The 26,024-nt window shown below is 54.6% G+C and overlaps 1 protein-coding gene across 2 annotated transcripts in view; it reads left to right on the forward strand.

Annotated features, from left to right (window-relative positions):
* The window catches only part of LOC140427688 (transmembrane protease serine 2-like), an 88,827-nt gene that overhangs the window by 4,787 nt on the left and 58,016 nt on the right, over window positions 1–26,024 (forward strand). For both annotated transcript variants that reach the window (XM_072513187.1, XM_072513188.1), the window contains exons 2-6: window positions 2,831–2,912; window positions 8,558–8,714; window positions 20,399–20,485; window positions 22,446–22,553; window positions 23,899–24,025. In XM_072513187.1, coding sequence (XP_072369288.1) covers window positions 2,892–2,912; window positions 8,558–8,714; window positions 20,399–20,485; window positions 22,446–22,553; window positions 23,899–24,025 — 500 coding nt within the window. In that variant the 5' untranslated portion in view covers window positions 2,831–2,891. The remainder of the gene's footprint in view (window positions 1–2,830; window positions 2,913–8,557; window positions 8,715–20,398; window positions 20,486–22,445; window positions 22,554–23,898; window positions 24,026–26,024) is intronic.

Consider the following 26,024-nt stretch of genomic DNA (forward strand, 5'->3'; position numbering starts at 1 on the left):
CTTCCTCCGCCGTCTCGAAATAATAGTGTCTCTCCTGATGCGTGACCCATAGTCTTGCCGGCTGCAGCATCCCAAACTTCACCTTCCTTTTGTGCAAAACCTCTTTGGCTCGGTTGAAGCTTGCCCTCTTTTTCGCCACCTCCGCACTCCATTCCTGGTAGATCCTTACCACCGCATTCTCCCATCTGCTACTCCGCACCTTTTTAGCCCATCTCAGGACCTCTTCTCTGTCCTTAAGGCGGTAGAATCGCACGATTATCGCCCTCGGTGGTTCTCCCGCTTTTGGTCTTCTCGCCGGGATCTGATTTGCCCACTCCACCTCCATGGGGCCCGCAGGGGCCTCAGCACCCATCAGTGAGCTCAGCATCTTACTTGCGTACGCTCCACAGTCCACTCCTTCCACACCCTCCGGGAGACCTAGTATCCTAAGGTTCTTCCTTCGCGCTCCATTTTCAAGGGCCTCAATCCTATCAGCACACTTTTTATGAAGAGCCTCGTGCGTCTGAGTCTTGACCGCCAGGCCCAGGACCTCGTCCTCAATACCTGATACCTTCTGCTCCACCACGCGAAGTTCAGTCTCCTGGGTCTTTAAAGTCTCCTTAAGCCCCTCAATTGCCTGTAACAACGGGGTCATAACCTCCTTCTTCAGCAGGTCCACGCACCGTCTCACCACCTCGTCCTGCTCAGGCCCCCATGTCACCTGTGGTTTCTCCGCCGCCATTTTGTTCCACTCCCTCTGACCTTCTGGCTGCAGATTCTTCGGGCTGCAGCCGCCGCTGCCGGTTTTTCCCTCCGTCTTTCGGGGGGGGGGTGACCCACAACTTTTAATAGATTGCGGTATGGGGAGCACACGGCCCACTCTACAGGTGTGGTACAGCAGAAATGGAAAAGTATCTTGTCAAGCAAAACAATGTTTATTCTATGAACTCAAGTTAACCTTTTTAAAACATACAGTGAACATCTTAGCAACCATTAATTCAAATACAACCCCCAAATAATACAACACTAAGTAATTCTCACTTTCCTTTTAACATCCATAAGACTTAAAACAAAACCGTTCAACAGAAGCACAACAGGTTAAAGTCACTACTGCGAGCAGTTATTAGTTTTAAATCACCAAATCGATTTACATTCTTTAGATTACAGAGAGAGACTCTAATACACCTTCTGGCTGTGACTGCAGCTATCCAGCTATGAAAACAAAACTAAAACACACCCTGCAGCAAACAGCCTAAAACGAAAGTATAAAGCTGACAGACAGCCCAGCTCCACCCACTCTCTGACATCGCTGCAGTAATAAACGCCCATTTCTTACAGGTACTCTCACTACAGATACTTATATACACACCCATTTATAAACACCCATTTCTTAAAGGTACTCTCACATGACAATTGCCGCTGGACTTGGAGTTGAAAGACCCAGGGGAATGCACTGGTGGGGGCCCTGGTTCAAATCCCACCAGGGCAGATGGTAAAATTTCAATGGTGAAACTATTGTTATTGTCGTAAAAACCCATCTGGTTCACTAAGGCCCTTAAGGGAAGCAAATCTGCCGTCCTTATCTGGTAGTGGGCAGCACGGTAGTTAGCACTGTTGCTTCACAGCTCCAGGGTCCCAGGTTCGATTCCGGCTTGGGTCACTCTGTGCGGAGTCTGCACATCCTCCCCGTGTGTGCGTGGGTTTCCTCCGGGTGCTCCGGTTTCCTCCCACAGTCCAAAGATGTGCAGGTTAGGTGGATTGGCCATGATAAATTGCCCCTAGTGTCCAAAAAGGTTAGGTGGGGTTACTGGGTTACAGGGATAGCTTGGAGGTGTGGGCTTAAATGGGGTGCTCTTTCCAAGGGCTGGTGCAGACTCAATGGGCCGAATGGCCTCCTTCTGCACTGTAAATTCTATGTGACCCCAGATCCACAACAATGTGTTTGACTCTTAACTGCGTATCTGGAAAGGCTTAGCAAGCCACTCAGATCAAGGGCAATTAAGGATGGGCAACAAACTCTGGCCCAACCAGCAACGCCCCCATCCCATGAACAAATTTTAAAAATAGTGACCTCTTTGGTGGAAGCTATCTCCTTTGATTAGATTATTCTTTAAAGTCAAGCCAAGTTGGTTCTGAGGAACTATTGTCGTGCTGTGGTCAGATTGCTTTAATGAGCAAAGAGTGGTAACAGCTATATCAGCTCAGTTGACCCCAATCTTTGATGTTATCTTTTATTTGGAATGTTGCTGTCCCTGAATTACCCAATGAGCCTGAATGATTAATGAAATAATTAATAATGGGCAACACGGTAGCACAAATGGCTAGCACTGTGGCTTCACAGCGCCAGGGTCTCAGGTTTGATTCCCTGCTGGGTCACTGTCTGTGCGGAGTCTGTACGTTCTCCTCGTGTCCGCGTGGGTTTCCTCTGGGTGCTCCGGTTTCCTCCCCACAGTCCCACAGTCCAAAGACGTGCAGATTAGGTGGATTGGCCATGCTAAATTGCCCTTAGTGTCCAACCAAAAAGGTTAGGAGGGGATATTGGGTTACGGGGATAGGGTGGAAGTGAGGGCTTAATGTGGGTCGGTGCAGACTCGATGGGCCGAATGGCCTCCTTCTGCACTGTATGTTCTATGTTCTAAATGTTTCTCCCGTCGAGCCGCAATCTTTTGGGATTGAGGTCCCCTGTCTCGCCTCCCCTTGAGTGAATCACTGATCTCTCAACAAAGTTAAGCTGGGAGAATGGAGGGCCTCGGTGAAGTTTTAACTCAGTTCGAACCCAGTTGTTTTGCCAATTCTTGTGCTGTCCTCGTCGACCTGTCCCCATAAAGCAGCTTCTTATTCCTCTTTTCAGATTCCACCTTGCACCTCAGGATTTGAGGCCAGAATCAGTACAATTCTGAATTTGTTGAAACATGGCGTTCATCAATTATGCAGTGAGTACAAAGCTTTTTTTGCACCATTGTTTTATGCTCTCTCTCTTTACATGGGGCTATTTTTGACTAAGTTTTGACCCTTTTGTCTCTGGCCTAAAGTGGAATCATAGTGGTAGAAATTGGACCTCACAAAGCAGCCGCGACCGGGATCTGTGCCCAGTGAGGAGGTGGAAAGAGCTCTGACCTGGTGGGACTATTTTTCAGAACCTCGACGGCATCTTAAAAGAGGCCTTTACACTTGTAAATACAGACATACGAATTAGGAGCAGGAGTAGGCCACTCGACCCCTCGAGCCTGGTCCGCCATTCAATAAGATGATAGCTGACCTGATTGTGACCTCATCGCCACATTCCTGCCTTCCCCCGATAGCTTTTCACCCCCATGATCATCAAGAATCTATCTCGCCTCTGCCTTACAAATATTCAAAGACTTTGCTGCCACTGCCTTTTGAGGAAGAGATTCTCGACCCTCATTCTCCTCATCTCCTTCTTAAAAGGGGGCTGGTTTAGCACAGGGCTAAATCGCTGGCTTTGAAAACAGACCAAGGCAGGCCAGCAGCACCGTTCAATTCCCGTACCAGCCTCCCTGAACAGGCGCTGGAATGTGGCGACTAGGGGCTTTTCACAGTAACTTCATTTGAAGCCGACTTGTGACAATAAGCGATTTTCATTTTTCAAATGAATGATACCTTGGGTACGAGCTAACAGCCGCATTGTGCCCGATTCGGGATGTGATAAGGCACACTTAAATATGTCTCCGTCAGAGCTAAGCAGTACCGGGAATCTAACGGCCTTGCCGAGGAGACCCCAATCGGGTGGTCCCCACAAACGGGGACCAGGCAAAATGGCACTTGGGGGGTCTCCCAGGTGATCTGAGTCAGGGTGGCATTTTTGGTCATGGTTGGTGTCTGGTCAGGATGTCATTTTGCCCGTGCCGGGATCTGGCCCGGGATGCCCTATCCTTATGAGGTGGGGTGAGGGGGATCGAGGACTCCTCCCCCCCCCCGCCCCCTACAGGTAAGTTGGGGGGTCCAGGGCCACATGGGGGGTCCAGAGACTGGGGGGCCAGATCTTATCCTGCACTGACGAGCGGAGTTCTTCAATAATAATAATATTAATAATCGCTTATTGTCACAAGTCGGCTTCAATGAAGTTACTGTGAAAATCCCCTCGTCACCACATTCCGGCGCCTGTTCGGGGAGGCTGGTACGGGAATTGAATCCGCGCTGCTGCCTTATTCTGCATTACAAGCCAGCTGTTTAGCCCACTGTGCTAAACCAGCCCCTATAGTGCAGGAAATGAAGGTAAGTATGGCCTCAGAGGGGAAGGCCCCACCAAGGTCCCGTACGATAGCGGGGTTGTTCCCGGTGCTACAGACGCCAGTAAACACCCAGCTAAACCCACCCACAACGGGACTGTTTTTATTTTGTTAAATTGTGCCCCTTATTTTTAAAAAGTGACCCGCTAGTTCTAGATTCATCCACAAGAGGAAGCATCCTCTCCAAATCCAACCTGTCAATAATACCCTTCAGGGTTTTAAAAGTTTTGATCAAGTCGCCTCCTACATTTCCAAACTTTGGTGGATACAAGCCTGGTGTGTGCCCAGAAACAGTCCCCGATCAATTTCTGGACTGGAGGCCTGAACACCAAAGGAAAAGGATATTCAACCAATCTAGCACAGTAGTATAGTGGTTAGCACAGTTGCTTCACTGCTCCAGGGTCCCAGGTTCGATTCCCGGCTTGGGTCACTGTCTGTGCGGAGTCTGCACGTTCTCCCCGTGTCTGCGTGGGTTTCCTCCGGGTGCTCCGGTTTCCTCCCACAGTCCAAAGATGTGCAGGTTAGGTGAGTTGGCCATGCTAAATTGCCCATAGTGTTCAAATAGGTTAGGTGGGGTTACTGGGTTGTGGGGTTAGGGTGGAGGTGTGGGCTTAGGTGGGTTGGTCTTTCCGGTGCGGAAACGATGGGCCAAATGGCCTCCTTCTGCAATGTAAATTCTGTGACCGGGATTCTCCGAGCCCGCGCTGGGTCGGAAAATCGCTGGTGACGCTGGAAATTCCCGCCACGCTGCTCAGACGCCGGGATGCGATTCTCCACCAACCGGAGAATCAGCAGCAGCCGCGCGCGCGGGGTCGACGTGGCGCCGGTCGGCGGTCGTAGCGGTTCTCCGTGGTCGACCGGCTGAGTTCCCGCCGAGTTCCCCCGCCATGGTTCCAACCTGGTTCCACCCGGCGGGAGCTCGGACCCGCGGCCACGCTGGCCGTCCTGGTGTGGGGGGGCGGAAGGATCAGTATCCAGGGGGGGCCCCACAGCGGCCAGGCCCGTGATCGGGGGCTACTGATTGGCAGGAACGCGCGATCCGGGGGGGGGGGGGGGGTCTACCTTCTTCCGCGTCGGGCCGCTGCGTCGCTACGCTGAGCAACATGGCGTAGTGACACAGCGTCCTGGTGCGGGAACGGCCACCACACGCATGCGTATTGGCACCGGAGCTGCGTGCGGCACTCCAGCACCGTGCTGTGCATTCCGGCACACTCCGGTGTTAACGGCGGTGTCAACACGTAGCCGGGAGTTTGGAGAATCCCGGCCTGTGTCTATGTCAATACCGATGCTGGTCTTTAAAAGAGTTCAATATGCTCTTCCTATGATGCCATGTGGCATTTTTCTTCATGTAATAATTATCCAGTACATTGTTAAAAGCTATGGGCCGGGATTCTCTGTCCCTGTCCTATGTCGGAGAATCCTTGGGTGGGAGCGCGATTTCCGGCCCGGTGCCAGCTGCCCCATTCTCCGGCGGCGTTTTTCGAGGGCCGGTGGGATTCCCGCCAGGCCGGTCGGGGCCATTGTCGGCGGCCCCCCCCGGTGATTCTCCGGGCCCCAATGGGCCGAGTGGCCGTAAAGTTTTGCCCAGTCCCGCCGGCGTGAATTACTCACCTCACACACGGCGGGACCTGGCAGGTAAGTGTGCGGGGGTGGCCCTGGGGAATGGGGGTGGGGGCGAGGGCGGGGGGGGATCCGACCCCGGGGGAGGAGGGGGGCACGGTGGCCTGGCTCGCGATCGGGGCCTACCGATTTGCGGGCAGGCTGGTTCCATGGGGGCCTTCTTTCCTCCGCGCCGGGCCCCTGTAGGGCTCCGTCATATTGCCCACGGGCCAGCACGGAGAAGGGAACCCCCGTGCATGCGTGGAAATACGCCTGCTGTTCTGCGCATGCGCAGGAATACGCCGGCCGGTCCACGCATGCACGAACTCACGCCGGCCGTTCGGCACCGGCTGGAAGACTCCGGCGGCAACCTAGCCCCCTAGAAAGGTGGGAATTTCTCACTTTCGGGGACCGTTGACGCCGGAGTCGTTTGCGCCCTTTTTCCCGCCGACGTGGGGACATAGTCCCATTTTTAGAGAATCCTATGGATTCTGACTCTGCGTAAAAGTTCTACCAACATTCTTTTGCCAATTTTCTGGATTTCAACTCAGTCAAAGAATCTTTTCTATTTCCTTATCAAAAAGCTTCATAATTTGGACACTTTGATTAAATCACCTCTTTATATTCTCTGTTCTAGCTAACAGAGGCTCGCTTTGTCTAATGTTCCCTCATAACTAAAGTCACTCGGCCATCCCTGATGTTATCTTGCACAGAGATTAGCGAGACTATTTCCAGGGATAGTGGTTGAGGCGGGAACAATGTCCCCATTCAAGATTAGATTGGGCGGGTGATAAAGAAACAAGATTTGGAAAGAACAAGTGAATGTCTACTGGGACTGGTTGAACGTGTCAATATGGACTGGTTAGGCTGAATGCTCTGATTCTGTACTGCAGCCTGCACGCATTCTCGTAAATCTCAGTGTTTACGATAGTGGATACATGTCAAGTACTGGCAGCGTTACTCCTGAACCACTCTAAGTGCATCCTTCACAGCTTGTGCTGCTATGTTCTGTGTTATGGCCCTAGTACAGATGCACTCATAACATCTAGTTCTTTGACTAGGAAGACAATTTATTAACAAGATGAACATGTGGAAAGATAACAAACTATAATACAAGCTGTGATTAATAATTGTGTGAAAGTCAATATTTTCGCTTCTGTGGTAGAAAAATTCAACACACTCGTTAAGACAGAATAACAAGCTTTATTTTCGAAAACAACTGCTTGCAGTAATGGCTGAAACTTGAAGTCAGAGAGAAGTCAACAAAACTGCTCAGTCTTGCACAAGTTCCGCGCTTTGCGGAGAATTAGCTCAATATTTATACATTATCTTTATCAAGATTATGTGACAACAGTATGGTCAGGAGTTTGATCGGAAATACAAACGGAAGCAAAGACCAGACCATGTTTGGTCATATCACTCATACCATTCTTTAGTCCTCGGAGGGAACATTGAAATGTCAGAATAGACTTGTTTCTTCCTGAACTTATCTTTGTTTTGAATTCCTACGGCCCTGGATTATGACGAGTTAGTTTTATCAGGAGTTGCCGAGGTCCGGTGTTTTGTAACGGCTCGACCTTCGCTGATCTTTTCAGACTTCAAGTTATGTAGAGTTGGCCTATGGCCATACAGCTCTGAAAATGGTTAGGGCAGCATTCTTTACCTGGGCCTGGGGAGCTGGAATGAGTAGTTTCAGTCTATCTGGTATTGTCTCAAACCTTCTGACCAGTCTTCCCACTGACCAGTTTTCCCATCATGCCATTACTTAATTCGTACCATATCACAATTGAATTGAGTGAATTCTCTTGGAGCAAATTCTAGTGCGACTGTTCTCTCGTACGACTTACAACCAACTGCCCGGTATCTCGAGTCACATGGTAGATCTCTATCACCACCAGCTGGTTGGAGGTTGCATCGATAACTATATACATTGATAGACAACTATATACAAAACTATGCACAGGTATATCACCGTAAGTGCTACTGCACCGCTGCCAGTGCCCCTAGTCCTGCTGCCTGTGCACCCTCACCACTGCCAGTGCTCCCAGGCCCAGCTATCTGTGCCTCTTCACCACTGCCAGTGCTGCCTCACCATTGCCACTGGCCCCTCATCACTGTCAGTGCTCCCTCCACCAACTGCCACCTCCACCTCCGGCCTACCCACCACCAGTGCTCCCTCCAATTATTGTCGGTGCCCCCTCCACCCGCTGCCAGTGGCCCCTTGCCCCACCTCTGTCCTCCCTACTCCAATATCAGTGCCCCTCACCACTGTCGGCTCTTCCTCACCCCCAAGTGCCAGTGCTCAATCCCCTCACTTTTGAGACCACTCTATCCAATATCCATGCCCCTCCCCCACTCTCTGTGCTCCTCCACCTCACTGTCAGTGGGCCTTCCGGCTCCAGTAAATTAGCCACTGGCAACGACAGGGACTACCCAAATTGGATTGCCACCCTCTGACATTCCTAGCATCCCATGACCAAGAGCAATCCACACAGCCTCCATTCGGTGTGCCTCCACTCTCCGAAGCTGCTGTTTAGGAATTGGGGACAGCAGAGCTCAAAATGGAGCCTGTCACGTCCCAGTGGACGTCAGTGCGGTTGATAAATAGATCGCCTACCTGCTTACCATAGAGGAACTTCTGTCTCCATTATAATTAGAAGCAAGTCAAGATACTAAGAATTGGGTGGTGGGGGGCAAAACGGATAATTAACCCCTCTTTTCTTTTCCAGGGAGTGAGTCCCCACATGAGTCCAAGCTACTCACAGAGTACTAATCCTCTGTTTCAAGAGCACCCATCTCCTACGTATCACCAGCCACCGTACGTCTACGAGCCTCCAATTTATGGGGGCCAATCATTCAATCAGAAAAGTTTTGTCGCCGTGCCAGGTATGTGCCGCTTCTTCTTCCTGGATGAATCCACTCACTGGTCTGGTGCTGTAGCTTATTGTACAAATTTGTGGGAATGGTAAAATGGACAGGAATCTTTCTCCGTCTCTCTAGCATCATGAGGCCATTTCCCATGCCTGCGCGATGCAGCCTCATCTGGTTTGCGAACAAAACGCAAACGCCGGCCTAACCTCGCGCTGAATCTGCGTCCAAAGTTGGTCCAAAGCTGTTTCTAAAATTCCCCCATGGCGGGACATGGTCAGCATGCGCCCCCCCCCCCCCCCCCAATTCTACAGCCCCCCCCCCCTGATCCCCATCTCATTCAGGCTGGTGAAATTCTCCTCGCAGATTAATTTACGGGGAAGCTGGCCGCGTGAATGACGGAGAGATGAATCAAAGATTACGTTGATGGGGTTGGATGGAGAAGAAGGGGAGGCTTGTGTAGAGCATTTTTTTAACAACATTTTATTCGGGCATTTATGGTTTTGTAACAACAGAAGATACAAATGTAAACATAATTCAGTGCGTAACACCCCGCCCTCCATCTCCCACTGTTCCCGCCTAAGCTCAACCAAACTAACCTAACTCCCCCTGCCCTGCTTACTCCCTACCTCCCACCCTTATAGAATCTGCTAACAGTTTAGTTCCCCCCGAAGAAGTCGATAAATGGCTGCCACCTCCGAACGAACCCAAACACTGATCCTCTCAGGGCAAACTTAATTTTCTCAGGCCTGAGAAACCCGGCCATGTCGCTAACCCATACCCTTGATTTCGGGGATTGCGAGTCCCTCCACGCTAATAAGATCTGTCTAGGCTACCAAGGAGCCAAAGGCCAAAACGTCGGCCTCTCTCGTCCCCTGGACTCCCGGGTCTTCCGACACTCCAGAAATCGCCACCTCTGGACTCGGTGCCACCCTCGTTTTAGCAGCGTGGACATGACATCGGCAAATCCTTGAACCAGAATCCCCTAAGGTTCAGACATGCCCAGAACATGTAGACATGATTTTCGGGCCCTCCCGCACACCTCACACACCTGTCCTCCACCCCAAAAACCCTGCTCATCCGAGCCACGGTCATGTGTGCCCGGTGAACCACCTTGAATTGTGTTGACCCAGCTCAGGGCATCCTCCTACAGACCCACCTCTAACTCTTTTCCAACTCATCGTCCCATTTACCCTTTAGCTCACCTATCTGAGTTTCCTCCCCCTCCATAAGTTCTTTATAGTATTCCGATACCTTCCCCTCCCCCACTCCAGGGGCGTCATTCTCCGACCCCCCGCCGGGTCGGAGAATGGCCGTTGGCTGCCGTGAATCCCGCCCCCGCCCCCGCCGAAGTCTCCGAAGGGAGAAAAGTCGGCGGGGCGTTAATGGCGCCGCTGCCGCGGAGAATATCACGGGTCTGCGCAAGGCAGCCAATTTTCGGCCTGCCGATATTCTCCCTTCCGGATGGGCCGAAGTCCCGTCGACGTGATGACCGTTCACGTCGACGTGAATTAAACCTCCTTTTCATCGGCGTGACCCGGTGCTCCAGGCTCACGCCGACCAGCGAGGAGGTGAGTGACGGCCTGGGGGGTTGGCTCTGGGCAGGAAATGGCGTGGCCGCAGACTGATTGCCTGAGGAGAGGTGTGTCTCGGCTTGTGTGTGTGTGCGGCGGGGGGGGGGGGGGGGAGGGGGGGGGGGGGGTGTGGTTAGAGTAGGCTGGGCTCCGGGGGAGTGCCGGGAGGGGGTCCGTGCCGGGGTGGAGGTTGGGGGTTGGGGAGGGGGTCCGTGCCGGGGTGGAGGTTGGGGGGGGGGTCCGTGCTGGGGTGGTGGTTGGGGGGGGGGGTCCGTGCTGGGGTGGAGGTTGGGGGTTGGGGAGGGGGTCCGTGCCAGGGTGGAGGTTGGGGGGGGGGTCCGTGCTGGGGTGGAGGTTGGGGGGGGTCCGTGCCGGGGTGGAGGTTGGGGGTTGTGGAGGGGGTCCGTGCCGGGGTGGAGGTTGGGGGGGGTCCGTGCTGGGGTGGAGGTTGGGGGTTGGGGAGGGGGTCCGTGCCGGGGTGGAGGTTGGGGAGGGGGTCCGTGCCGGGGTGGAGGTTGGGGGGGGGTCCGTGCTGGGGTGGAGGTTGGGGGGGGGGTCCGTGCTGGGGTGGAGGTTGGGGGTTGGGGAGGGGGTCCGTGCCGGGGTGGAGGTTGGGGGTTGGGGAGGGGGTCCGTGCCGGGGTGGAGGTTGGGGGGGGGGGTCCGTGCCGGGGTGGGTGATGGGAGGGCAAATGAGTTGGTCCACCTGGCCAGGTGCCAGCCTCCAACAGTTGGACCCATGCGGTCCATGCCACCTGGCTGGGGGGAGGAGGGGATATGGGCAATGATGACATGTCGTCGTTCCCCTCCCCCCCACCAGGCCGTCATGTTTTCAGACCATCCAGCGATGTTGGCCGCCGTGGTGGCAGCCGCTCATGTCTATGTTGCCCTGGATGAGGAGGAGGAGGAGGAGGAGGAGGAGGAGGAGCGTGCCAGAGAGGCGGCGCAGGCTGCCGCAGAGGGGCAGGCGGCAGCCGCCCAGGCTGGAGGGACACCTGACCGACAGGACGAGAAGGGGGAGGAGGACGTCGCGGCCCCACGGCAACGGAGGCACCCGAGGGCGCCCCGTGTGTACCGGCCCCGGCAGTCATACCAGGACCTCACGGACCGGGAATGCAGGAGGAGACTCCGGATGAGCCGGGAAACCGTGGCACACATCTGCCACCTGCTGGCACACCTGTCACCGCGTGGCACTGGCGGGGGACACCCTCTCCCCGTGTCCATCAAGGTTACGGTGGCCCTGAACTTTTATGCAACGGGGTCATTCCAGGCACCGAGTGGGGACCTGTCCGGCATATCGCAGACATCGGTGCATCGGTGCATCCGGGCAGTGACAGATGCCCTTTATGCCATGGCGCACCGCTACATCCGCTTCCCCGTGGACCGGGCCAGCCAAGATGCCCGGGCCGTGGGCTTCTCTACCGTTGCCGGGTTCCCCATGGTCCAGGGCGCGATCGATGGGATGCACGTCGCCGTGCGGCCACCTGCAGATAACAGGGCCGTGTTCACTAATAGGAAGGGGACCTATTCGATGAACGTACAGGTGGTCTGCGACCACCGCATGATGATCCTGCACGTCTGCGCCCGTCACCCAGGCAGTGTACACGACTCATTCGTGTTGTCGCGGTCATCCATCCCCGGCATGTACGAGGGACGCCATCCCCGGCTGAGGGGCTGGTTGCTGGGCGACAGGGGCTACCCATTGCGATCGTGGCTGATGACGCCTATACGGAGGCCACGCAATGAGGCGGAGAACCGCTACAATGATGCCCATGTAGCGACAAGGGGAGTGATCGAGAGGTGCTTTGGCGTGCTGAAGATGCGTTTCAGGTGCCTGGACCTCTCTGGGGGCGCCCTCCAGTATCGGTCAGATAGGGTCGGCCGCATCATTGTGGTGTGCTGCGTCCTGCACAACATAGCCCAGCAGAGGGGCGATGTGCCGCAGGCAGAGGAGGGCGGAGTGGAGGAGCAGCAGGAAGAGGCCCAGTCCTCCCCAGATGAGGGGGATGGGGGCAATGGTCAGGGCAGACGGGGTAGACACAGACGGGTGGCTGTCCACCGTTACCGGCTGGCCCAGCGGGCACGGGACAGACTGATAGACGCCCGCTTCACTGACTAGATGGGCGTGGGAATCGGGTAGTATGGCCACAGACCGCACACCATGACAACAGCCGACCACCCACACCCCCCACCCATCCACCCACCCAGCACCCTCACCCCCCTCCCCAACCCCACACACCCCACCCGCATGCACACCACCCCCCCACTCCCAATTGCCGATCCACCGGCGGCACAACGGGCCGGGCTCACCCAGTTGCGGGTGGACGCGTGTCTATCGCAGGCCATGGAGAATGATGACAACCCGCCTCCGATGAGCTCCTGGCTCTACATCGTTGGACTATGTCTGACCCATGGCCACAGTACCACCATCCACCCGGACCATCCCTGCATGCGGCTGTGACACTGCAGCGCACGGTCCCGTCCTCTGCCCGGGGGATGTTGATGGCGGCCCAGGGGGAAGGGGGCAGACTCACCTGGGGCTGAGGTAAGACCACCCCTCACACACACACTTGCGCTCAACGTACATGACACCCCCGCACACTTTGGACAGAGCACAAAGGCAGCTTCGGTAGGTGTAACATTGACTTTAATAACCAAAGGAGTTCATGCACGTGCCCTAGCGCCTAAAACTCATCTGTGCCCTGCACCCGTGCCAACTTACTCAGTGTCTAATTGTTTGGCCTTACGGGCCCTTTGACTACGTCTACGTGGTTCCCCAGACGGTACAGCAGAACTGGAGGTGGACTCCTGTGATTCCTGCCCTCTGACACTGGATCCCTTTGGCGGCCGTTTCCTGGGGCGTCCTGGCCTAGATGGGCCAGGCTGCGGCCCGGGCGACTGGGATGGCGAGCTGCCAGCCTGTCCTGCCCGTTGCCCACCCGATGCACCTGGGACGGAAGGGGGGGAGTCCGAGGTGTCGCGGTGTACCGGGACCTCCCCTACAGAGGGAGCCGGGACGGACCACACCACCTCCTCCTCCCTCGGGGTGCCCGATGGCCCCCAGGCCTCTACATGGGTGGGGGATGCGAACGGACTGGCCATCCGACGCGCCCCCGACATCTGGCGCTGCCAGTCCTGGAGGCCCGTGCTGGTATCGACAGGGGTCTGCAGGTTTGCAGCCATGGAGCCCAGGGGGTTGTCGAACCCTGTCTGCGACAGTGCGACGCCAGCTCGCACATGGCCACTGGCGCCGATGCCCTCAGCGATGGCCTGCTGAGACTGGGCCATGGCCTGCAGAGACTGGGCCATGGCCTGCAGAGACTGGGCTATGGCCTGCTGAGACTGGGCCATGGCCTGCTGAGACTGGGCTATGGCGTTGAGCGCCTCTGCCATCTGGCGCTGGCACTGGCTCATGGCCTCCTGTGAGAGGGCAGCCATTTCCTGGGCCACAGACGCCGCCTGCACGGAAGGCCCCAGGCCTCGCAAACCGTTCCCCATGTCTGACACCGTCGCACCCATTGCCTCCACCGCGGACGCCACCCGTGCGGTGTCAGCCTGGGTGGCACGCCATGACCGGGACCACTCCCAGCTCCTGGACGCGGGTGGACTCCTCCACCTGCGACCGCAGCCGCCGCAAGCCACCCGTCACCCTATTCGCTCGTCTCCGTGTCGGTGGTTGCATCGGATCTATGTGTGGGTGTGGTAACTGCAGGAACCCGGGATCCATCTGGGCGACAGATGTTCGCTTGGCCTGGGCTGCCCTCCGACCGCCCGGTCCCTCTGCTGCTCCTACCTCCACCTGCTGTACCGGGACGGCTGTGTTGTGCGCACCAGTGAGTGTACCAGACACCTCATCACTAAAGTGCCCAACCGAGGTGAGTGTTTCTGCGATGGTGGAGGGTGTTGGTGACAGCAGTGGCGTTGTGTCGTGCTCTTCGTCCCACTCTGAGTCCATGGCACTTTGGGGTGGGGGTTCGTCTCCACCCATCCACTCTGAGTCACTGTCCGGTATTTCGTCTTCCCGGGTAGGGGTGTCCTGGGTAGTGCTGTCCCGGGTAGTGCTGTCCCGGGTAGTGCTGTCCCGGGTAGTGCTGTCCCGGGTAGTGGTGTCCCGGGTAGGGGTGTCCTGGGTAGTGGTGTCCCGGGTAGGGGTGTCCTGGATAGTGGTGTCCTGGGTAGTGGTGTCCTGGCTCGGATGTGACGGGGGCCTGTGGCTGCCCCCCTCATCGCTGGGTGGTCGCTCCCGCACGTGACGGGGGTGTCGTCTCCCTGTTGCTCCAGGTCTCTCCGTCTCCCGTGGTCTCCGAGGGGCATCCTGCGGGCGTCGCATGCTGGAGGGTTCGGGTCTCTCCGTCTCCCGTGGTCTCCGAGGGGCATCCTGCGGGCGTCGCATGCTGGAAGGTTCGGGTCTCTCCGTCTCCCGTGGTCTCCGAGGGGCATCCTGCGGGCGTCGCATGCTGGAGGGTTCGGGTCTCTCCGTCTCCCGTGGTCTCCGAGGGGCATCCTGCGGGCGTCGCATGCTGGAGGGTGCGGGTCTCTCCGTCTCCCGTGGTCTCCGAGGGGCATCCTGCGGGCGGTCTGCATCTGCGGGGATGGGTGCCTGGACGTTTGGTCCTGCGATACACAATGAAGCATGCATGGTTAGACATCAGGCAGTGATCAGGTGATACGGGAGAGGGGGATATAGGGGAGGGGGGATATGGGGACGGGCTGTTGGTGGCTCACTTGCTCGTGGGGCCCCGACCTCTGCATCAGCAACCTCCCGGTCCTCAGGTCCGCCAGCCAGTTCCAGGGCCCTTTCCTCGTGTACGGTCAGTGGCCTCTCATCAGCGGGCCCTCCTCCAGTCCTCACATGCTCCCTATTGTTGTGTGCGCGCTTCTCCTGGGGGGGAGGGGGGGGGGTGGTGGCAGGGGTAAAAGGCAACAGTGTTAGGCAGGTATATGAATGCACGCCATCGGTTGCGCGTGCATTGCAGAGGTTAAAGTTAGGGCTGGATTCACTTGGGGATATGGGGGATATGGGGGAGGGGGGATATGGGGGAGGGGGGGATATGGGGGATATGGGGGAGGGGGGATATGGGGATATGGGGGAGGGGGGAATATGGGGGATATGGTGGAGGGGGGATATGGGGATATGGGGGAGGGGGGATATGGGGGATATGGGGAGGGGGGATATGGGGGAGGGGGGATATGGGGGATATGGGGGAGGGGGGATATGTGGGAGGGGGGATATGGGGAGGGGGGGATATGGGGAATATGGGGGAGGGGGGATATGGGGGAGGGGGGAATATGGGGGATATGGGGGAGGGGGGATATGGGGGAGGGGGGATATGGGGGAGGGGGGGATATGGGGGAGGGGGGAATATGGGGGATATGGGGGAGGGGGGATATGGGGGATATGGGGGAGGGGGGATATGGGGGATATGGGGGAGGGGGGATATGTGGGAGGGGGGATATGGGGGAGGGGGGGATATGGGGAATATGGGGGAGGGGGATATGGGGGAGGGGGGATATGGGGGAGGGGGAATATGGGGGATATGGGGGAGGGGGGAATATGGGGGATATGGGGGAGGGGGGATATGGGGGAGGGGGGATATGGGGGAGGGGGGATATGGGGGAGGGGGGATATGGGGGAGGGGGGGATATGGGGGAGGGGGGATATGGGGGAGGGGGGATATGGGGGATATGGGGGATATGGGGGAGGAGGGGATATGGGGGAGGGGGGATATGGGGGAGGGGGGGATTTGGGGGAGAGGGGATATGGGGGATATGGGGGAGGAGGGATATGGGGGATATGGGGGAGGGGGGATATGGGGGAGGGGGGATATGGGGGATATGGGGAAGGGGGATATGGGGGAGGGGGGGATATGGGGGAGGGGGGATATGGGGGAGGGGGAATATGGGGGATATGGGGGATATGGGGGAGGAGGGGATATGGGGGAGGGGGGGATATGGGGGAGGGGGGGATTTGGGGGAGAGGGGATATGGGGGATATGGGGGACGCTCACCCTGCCTGCTCTGACGAGGTCGTTCACCTTCTTGTGGCACTGGGTGCCTGTCCGTGGTGTTAGGGCCACAGCGGTGACGGCCTCTGCCACCTCCCTCCACAGACGCCGGCTGTGGCGTGGGGCAACTCTGCGGCCGTGCCCGGGATACAGGGCGTCCCTCCTCTGCTCCACCGCATCCAGGAGCGCCTCCACATCGCGTGACTCGAACCTCGGGGCTGAGCGACGGCCAGCCATCAAGTCAGGTGTTGCGGTCGGCTGTTCCGGTCGGGTGGGGGGGAGCTGCGCGGCCTTATGAGCCGTCACGCCGTGCAGCGCGTATGACGCTGCACGGCGTGAACCACTGCGCAAGCGCGGATCCCGTTACGTCGCTGCTAGCCCATTTCGGGCCGCAGACTATCGGCCCATTTTTATGACGTGACGCAAGTGGGATTTGCGCCGTTTTTTGCGCCGATCGGCGGAGTTTCCGCCGATAACGGAGAATTTCGCCCCAGTTCTCAAGACTACCTTGTCCTGTATCTCCTGTGGCGGGAGAAGCGGGAAGGTCGAAACCTGCCTTCGCACAAATACGATAACCTGCAGATAATAAAATGCATTCCCTCCCGGCAATTCAAATTCCTCTTCCAGATCCTCCAAACAGGGAAAGCTCCCATCAATATAAACAGATCTCCCAGCCTCCCAATCCCCGCTCTCTGCCACCTCCGAAAATCCCCATCCAACCTATCCGGGACAAACTGGTGGCTACCACAATTGGAGCCCACATCGATGCTCCCTCCACTCCCATATTCTTCCGCCACTGTCCCCAAACTTCAGGGCTGCCACTACCATCGGGCTTGTGGAGTATCGGGCCGGTGAGAACGGCAGAGGAGCCATTACCAATGCCCCCAAACTTGTGCCCTTAAAGCCGCCTCTACCCGCTGCCACACCGATCCCTCCCCCACCTTTGACAAACTCCGTCTGGTCTTCCCCTATCACCCCTGGAACACAGTCCTCTATCTTCGAGGCCAGAATTTTGGCCAGCAATTTGGTGTCTACATTTAGCAGGGAGATTGGCCTGTATGACCCGCATTGTTCTGAGTCCTTCTCCTGCTTCAGGATCAATGCGATCGAAGCCTGTGACATTGTTGGGGAAGAACACCCCGCTCTCTTGCCTCATTAAATGCCCTCACCGACAGCAGGCCCAGCACCCAGAGAACTTCTTGTAAAATTCCATCCTGTCCCGGGGCCTTGCCCGACTGCATGGCCTCCAATCCCTCTACTACTTCTACACCCCCGATCAGGGCTCCCAACCCCTTCACCATCCCTTCCTCCACCTTCAGAAACTCCAAACCCTCCATAAACTGCCTCATCCCCTCCGCCCCAGCTGGGGGCTCCAACTCAGACAGCCAACTGTAAAACTCATTGAACTCACCCCGCTGGGTCCAAGACTGTGTTCCCCCTGTGTCCTCCACTCTTCCTATCTCCCTGGCCGCCTCTCCTTTCCTGAGCTGGTGTGCTAGCATCCTACCGGCCTTCTCACCATACTCATAAATCTCCCCTCTGGCCTTCCTCAACTGTCCCACCGCCTTCCCTGTAAATATCAAACTCCATCCGCAACTTCTGCCGCTCCTTCAACAGCCCCGCCTCTGGGGTTTCGGAGTACCTTCTATCCACCTGGTATTCGCCCTAACCAGCCTATCCATCTCCACCCGCTCCACCTTCTCCCTATAAGCCTGTATCGAAATCAGCTCCCCCCTAACTACTGCCTTTAGCGCCTCCCACACCATTGCTGCCGAAACCTCCCCCTTGTCATTTATCTCCAAATAATGCTGGATGGTCTCCCCTCACCCGCCTGCACACTTCCTCATCCGTTAACAGTCCTACATCCAATCTCCATTGCGGGCGCTGGCCGCCCTCCTTGCTCACCCGTAAATCCACCCCAGTGTGGGGCATGGTCCAATGCAACAATCGCCAAATACTCAGCATCCACCACCCCCACCACCCCCGCCAGCAAAGCCCTGTTCAAAATGAAAAAATCAATCCAGCAATACACTTGTGAACATGGGAGAAAAAATAAAACTCCTTCGCTCTTGGCCATCCGAACCTCCACGGATCTACGTCTCCCACCTGTTCCATAACCCTTTTAGCTCCTTCGCCGCGGCTGGCACACTCCCTGTTCTTGAACTCGACCAATCCAACCTCAAAACAATGACCGTGTTGAAGTCCCCCTCCCCATAATCAACCTTTGCGAGTCCAGGTGTGCAATCTTCTCGAACGCCCACCTCATAAACTCCGCGTCATCCCAGTTTGGTGCGTAAATATTTACTAATACCACCTGCACGCCACCAGCTTCCCACTCACCTAACATACCTACCCCCGAGTCCGCCACTATACTCCTGTAACATTGCACGTCCGCTTTCAAACTCTTCAAACGCGCAAACACGCGACTCCTCTGGACCGGACCATTCAGCCCTCTCACGTTCCATGTGATCACCCTGGCAGGGCCCCTCCCCCCGCCGGTCAGCCATCACTCTTATGCCAGCCCGCATCCCGCACCTCCTCAGGCCCGCCCTCGGGTGCCCCACCGTCAACGGCCCCCAATTTGTCTCCAAGCGCCAGTCTGTCAGCAGAACACTTTCCACTCTCCCTCCCCCTCCCCCCCATAACAAAATAGCAATCCCAGCCCCCCACAACAAACTTCTCACCTTGCTCGCCCCCCCCCCCCCCCACTGCACTTCTGTGAGCTAGCCCGCCCAGCCAGCCTGGTAGCCGCCACCCATGGCACCAAGCAACCTACCCCCCACTGATCTCCCTCCCCGCCGTTCGAACATACATATGCAAAACATAACAATCCCCAACAAACATAAAGAAGAAAATTCCACCCATCATTCCACATTAAGAACAAACTGGGCAACGGCCCAAAAATTGGTACAAAAACAATACACACAGAACCCAAAGAGTAAGGAAATTTAGCAGCATAGGTACAGAATTACTCACCCCCAAGTTCAATGTCCTCCATCACCTGCCAGTCCCCTGTCCTTAACAAATTCATTGTCTCATCCAGCGATCAGAAATAAAGTTCTTGGCCCTCGTAAGTGATCCATAAAGGAGCTGGATACAGCATGCTGAACTTCACCCCCTTCTAAAAGTGGGCCGATTTAACTTTATTGAAGCTCGCCCATCTTTTGCCCAGTTCCGTACCCAAGGCCTGTAAATGCACAGCTCGTTATCTGCGTGGCCCACCTCAAGATCGTTCCTTGTCCAGGAACCGGTGCATTTGTACCACCATCGCCCTTGGCGGCTCGTTCATCCGCGGCTTCCTCATAAGCGCTCTGTGTGCCATGTCCACCTCCAAGGGCCAAGCAAACGTACCTTCGTCTAGCATCTTCTCGAACATACGTGCAACATATGCCCCTGCGTCCGATCCCTCGCTGCTCTCCGGGAGGCCAACGATCCTCGGGTTCTGCCTGCACGACCTGTTGTCCAGATCCTCCACTTTCTCTTGCAGCCTCTTCTGGTGGTCATTCAACAGCCCCATCTCCGCCACCATCGCGGCTAGCTGGCCCTCGTGCTCCGCCACTGCCTCTTCCACCTTCTGGATCGCTTGTCCCTGGGCTTCCAATCTTTGCTCCACCCGGTCAATCCCCATCTTAATCGGGTCCAGGTACTCTTGCCTTTGCTTGGCAAAACTCTCCTGGAGGAAGTTCACCAGCTGCTCCATTGACCACTGGGCCGGCAAACCCAGTCCCTGAGCCTCCGCCCATGTTTTCCTGTGCTGCAGACTCCACTCCCTTCTTGGACCAATGACCTCTCCTTTTCAGACCACTTCTGGTCCACGAATCCATACACCGGTGGTGAATCCCTCTCCTCTACCTCACCAATCTCATATTTTGCCGATTAAATCCCCCATAAGTCGGGGAAAAAGGTCCACCAGGAGTGGGAGTTACCAAATAAGCGACCATGGCCGCCACCGTAAACATGTTGAGCATAAAGAGCAGCACGCACGTGCAGGCCGAATGGTGCGGTGCTGTGTAATCCTATTTAAAAATGGACACGCTCTCTCTTAGATAGGTAACTACCTTAATGTGATGTACCAGACGTTTCTTTGCTCCTCTAACACGCTTTACACGGTGCTGTTGTTACAGCGAAAAAGAAAAACATTATGATTGGCTTGGTTGCCACTGCTGTGTTGCTTGCCTTGGGAATCATATCCGCCATCATCTGGTATTTTAGTGAGTATCATAAAGAATTTCCCTCCCCGCTGTTGTTGTTTCAGATGTGAAGTTTTAGATTTTTAAAAAATGAAGTAATGGCCAAAACCTCCACGTTTTGGGGCAGTGTACACAAGGGGCATACCAAAGTAGCATTTTGACCACACTAACGTTGCATTGGGACCCCACCCCAACAATTTCCAAGGTAAGGATGCCTGCGAAGGTCAAACTTCCTTTGGGCGATTGCCTTGCACTGGGAATCATGTGCTAATGTGATTTAAATCACAAATTCGGATGGCTCCAACTGTCTCACAGTATGAGTTCCTGAGGAAACATTAGAAGAATCACTTCTGAGTAACTATTGTACTGATACACCCTATCTCCATTATAATTAGGGCAGCACGGTAGCACAGTGGTTTGCACAGTCGCTTCACAGCGTCAGGGTCCCAGGTTCGATTCCCGGCTTGGGTCACTCTCTGTGCGGAGTCTGCACGTTCTCCCCGTGTCTGCATGGGTTTCCTCCGGATGCTCCGGTTTCCTCTCACAATCCAAAGATGTGCAGGTTCGGTGGATTGGCCGTGCTAAATTGCCCTTTGTGTCCAAAAAGGTTGGGTAGGATTACTGGATTACGGGGGTAGGTTAGAAGTGTGGGCTTAAATGGGGTGCTCTTTCAACGGGCTGGTGCAGACTCGATGGGCCAAATGGCCTCCTTCTGCACTGTAGATTATATGATTCCCCTATCCCTCCGACCGCTCACAGGATTACCTCCAATATCGGCTACACCTCCTGATCTCCCACGCAACTCCACTACACCCCCTGACTACCTCCAAGCACCTACAGGATTCCCTCACCCAGCCCCCCCCCCCCCCACTACACCCTGGCTCCCACCCAACCACCAAGGGCCACCCCCCCTCCCCCACACCCAACTGACCTCATACTCCCCGACAAACCACATGTAGCCCAACCTTACCCCATCTGGCCCGACCCAAGAAGGCCAACCCAACCCAACATGACCTCCATCTTCCCCCTCACATAGGCCTAACCCAACCTCACCCCCCCCTCCCAAAAGCCTGATCCAACGACCACCCCCACCCATCCCACCACCACCGCCAGGACCGACCTGATCACCAACCCAAGTCTGATCCAACCCTCCGTTAAAGGCTTGACCCAACCCACCCTACCCCCGCCCTCAGCCTTCCCCGACATGACCGCGGCCCCAATGACCAGACCCTCCCCCTCAGGCCCAACTTGACCCGACGCCCAATCTGACCATGACCTTCATCCAGGCCCGGCCTGACCTGAGCCCCACTCCCAAAACCTACCTTACTTAGTTTCTCCCCGGTTTGACAACGTGGCTGGACCTTTAAGCTTACCTGATTTATGGCAACTTAGTAGGCAAAGGGAACCCACTGAGTTGGAATGATATCGTCTGATCCAGGAGCGGCTTCATTTTAAGGTGATAAATTTGGAGCAGAATGGCAATTGACTCAGTTACCACTCCACCGGAATCTCGCCAATGTTTTCTGCATGAAATGCAAGGCAGGCGGGAAAAGCAACGGAGCTCGCTCGGAAGCTCTCTTACTGTCAGCAAAATCCCACCTGGAAGATATAGCTAAAGGTTCACAGAGATTTATATTGACAGCAAAATTGGACAGACAAGCGGGAAATTATATTTAACATGGAAATGTGTAAAGTTTTGTCGAGATTTTGAAAAGAAAGTTGGGTCCCAATTGGTGGCAGAGTGGGAAGACCAACCATGAGCTTGCCCACCACGGACTTAATCAGGACAGAGGAGTGGAGGTGGCGGGGTCCCCAGCTGCCATCCTCCTGCCCAATTTGATGTCCCCTCCCGCAATCCTGCTTTGGGGGGAGCATCAAAATCCACGCATTGTTTTAGAAGAGTATCAAGGTTTATATTTGGGACTGAACGGAAGGTGTTCGCACAAAAGGCATTTTTAATCTTTTATATTTCTTGTTTTAGTTTCGAGTTCCAATTGCATACCCTGTGGAAAAGATGATGCCTGTGTGAACCCATCACATTGGTGTGATGGAGTGCCCCAATGCCGCAATGGCAGGGATGAAGAATGCTGTAAGAAAGATTTTGCAGTGGCATTGCTTTGTGTATGTCTTGAATAGAGCCTGTTTTAAACATCTTCTTTCCTGTAAATCTAAGTTCCCAACTCTGGTTTGAAACATTCCTGGAGATTTAATCATGTGACATTTGCCCATTGTTTGCACCCGTTACCTCATTGCCTTTAGTTGGCCGGAATTCTCCGTCATTGGAATTCTCTGGTCCCGTCAACAACAACCCCCCCCTCCCCACCCTCCGCCCCACCGCCGTGGGTCTCCCGGCGGCGTGGGGTGGCTTCAATGGATAATTCCACTCACAAGTGGCAGGAAGGGGGAATCCCAGAAAATGTTTGAAATCGGAATTGCTAATTTTATGACAAATCCTGGACAGAAAGCAAAATAATAAAAGTTAAAGAAAAATGGGATTATGAGTTTGAAATTTTACTTCTTAACTTTTTAAAATCCCCAACAATAATTAAAATCTGAAGGAATGGGACTCCATGTTTGAAAAGTTAATTTTCAGTTTCAGAGAGGTTTGCTGGCAGTAATTCTTGTTGAAACATTAAAAATTCACTTGAACCTGAATGGACAAGCCCTCACATTTTTCTGGAATGTTTAGCAGGTTTCTAAATAGTACCACAACCTCATAGCCTTCCATTTATTCCAATCCTAAATCTCTTGACAAGTTTCTTGGTACAGCACAAGTTCGAGAGGAGCAAGGCAACTTGGGCCGCATCTTCCTGATTTTTCCACGTTTACCTCCGCACGTGTGGTCTCTGGAAGCTGATGGCCAAAATACTTTTTAATGCTGACTGCGTGATCATTCTTTCCTGAAATATCAGAGCTAAAGTTCCCAGAAACAGTCCGTCAGAACTATAGCAGAAGATAGTTGGCATAACTTGATATCCCTTACTTGTATCCCTGTTCGTGTATGAGTGCCTTTGATTTAGGGCATCTGGTAAGTCTCAGTTATAGCATATTAAATATCGCACACTCCTTTATTTAAAATCTGGAATTAGATAATTAGTGTGGAGGTAGCTGTTCCAGAGGAGAACACTCCAAGAGTATGAAGCTGCCAACAGATATTGAGATTTACAACTAATTATTGATAGGCCATAAAGCAGTGACATAAAGGTCTCCGCTTCTTGGACCAGCAAAAAACCTATTCAAATTGCTTATTAATCAATGGGAATGGAAATATCTTTGGCCACATTGCAATCATAGTTACTTATTAGAATACAACATGCTGGCTTCTAACTAACTAAAGTTTTCATGCCATTTTATAATGTTTTACCCAGTTGAAGAACTTTTTTGAGATAGACAAGAGGGTTTGCTACAATGTTATGTTTCCTTTCAAATTTCAGTCCTGTTGGCAAACTCAACTTTTGTACTTTATGCCAAGTCTAAGGATTTTGGCTGGAGGCCAGTGTGTCATGACAACTGGAACTTGGATCATGGAAAGCAAGTCTGCAACAGGATAGGATACTCCAGGTAACAGTACAAGATGCACATTTAGTCACATACACTTGTTCACCTGATTGTTATCCCAATAAAGGCTTGAAATAAAATGGGGTTTGTTATATTACTTGGTTTAAGTCGTTTATGTTGTACCTGATTGTAGATGATGTTGAAGAACACTTGAGTCTTCGAAGTAAACTGAAAGAATTTATTAAGTAACGATAAAACTAATAAATGAGTTTGACACTCTGCTGAACTAACTCTAGCAATAAAGTAAGGATAAATAACTGTACAAACTGTATCTAAGCTACACGTGGTGTCTAGGCTGTGATCTTACTCTGCTATACTGCTGCTATCATCAGACTCCTGCGTGGAAAGAGCCCTAGAGCTTCTGGGAGCTCAGTTATATAGTGGGTCTTGTAATGCCCTCTAGTAGTAGTGCCACAGCTAGGTGTTGTGATTAACCCTTGTCGGTCTACATATCATTACAGGTTCATGCGGTTTCACCTACTTCCTTGAGGCCATACAGCTTATAGATCGGAACTGACCATGATCGGTCACAGATTGGGACTCACCTTGAGAAAAGTCACAAGGATGGGTGGCGCCAGAACTCCAAGTGTCACATTGCTGCAGTTGAAATTGATCATTTGCGTTTTGGGCATTGTTGGAAGGGAACTGAGGAATGTTAGCCTACCTTTCAACATTTGAACATAACCTGACTGTGGTAAATGTATTATGCCAATAATCCACCATTGTATTTGCATCTGTGCTGTTGCTCCTCCTATGGGCCATTGTATGGCATTATCCATAGGGGAACATGTTGGGGTCTGTATGGGCAACCTCCTCCCCTTGAAGGGAGGTATAAAGAGCAATCGACCTGTAGGTGGTTCTCAGTATTGGATCAGTCACAGGCAGGCACTGTTCTAAGTTGATTAAAGCCACAGTTTACTTCTACTCTCATCTCGAGTGAATTGGTGGTCGCATCAGTTTAATCAACTTAAACGCAACTATGGAATCGGCCCTCACACGTGACCGACTGGAACTTGATCAGCAGGCCGCGGAGACGAAATAATTTTTTTCGCACTGGCTTTGATGCTTCAAGGCCTATCTCGCAGCCTCCTCCACGCCTTCCGTCACTGACGAACAGAAGCTGAGCCTCCTCCACGCACGGGTGAGCCATCGAATCTCTGTACAACTCGACGAGGCCTCCTCCTACGCAGACGCCTTCGCGATGCTCGAACGCCTCTATGTACGGCCTGTGAATGAGGTCTACGCATCCTCATCACTCACCGCCAGCGCCCCGTGGAATCGCTAGAAAACTACCTACGCGACCTCAAAGCCCCTGCATGCAGCTGTAGCTACCAGGCCGTTACGGCCACTCAGCATATGGAACTCGTCGTCCGAGATGTCTACGTGGTGGGAGTCCGGTCCAACTACGTGAAACAGCGCCGACTCGAAAAGGGGGCTCTGGACCTGGATCAGACGGTAAAGTTAGCCTCCTCTCTGGAAGTAGCGTTCCAGAGCCTTAACGCGTTCCCGGCTGACCACGCGACCCCCTCGTGGACCCCCGACCAAAGACTACCACAGGCCTGTGCCGCGCAGCCACCCGCCCACCATGGGGGGCTACCCTGCTATTTTTGCGGCCAGTCTCAACACCCCCGACAGCACTGCCCGGCCCGTAACGCGAACTGCAGCAGCTGCGGGAGAAAAGGACATTTCGCCAAAGTTTGCCTGGCCAGGTCCAAGAACTCTAACTCACAGGCCTGATCCTCAGACTCACAGGCCCGCAGACCCCGCAGTGTGGCAGCATGTCTGCCGACTCCGCGCCCTGTAGAGGCATCATCAGCCTCGTGCTATCCGTGGGGCCAGCCGTCTTCCAGCCCTCACAGCACGTGTGACTCACGGGGGCTGCCATCTTGGCCATCCTCCCCCACGCGGCCGGCCACATGCGATCTATGGGGGCCGCCATCTTGGACGCCATCTTCCTCACCGCCTGCCACGCTCGACCAATGGGGGCCGCCATCTGCTACGC

Source organism: Scyliorhinus torazame, chromosome 8, assembly GCF_047496885.1.
Source record: "Scyliorhinus torazame isolate Kashiwa2021f chromosome 8, sScyTor2.1, whole genome shotgun sequence".
Lineage (NCBI taxonomy): Eukaryota > Metazoa > Chordata > Chondrichthyes > Carcharhiniformes > Scyliorhinidae > Scyliorhinus > Scyliorhinus torazame.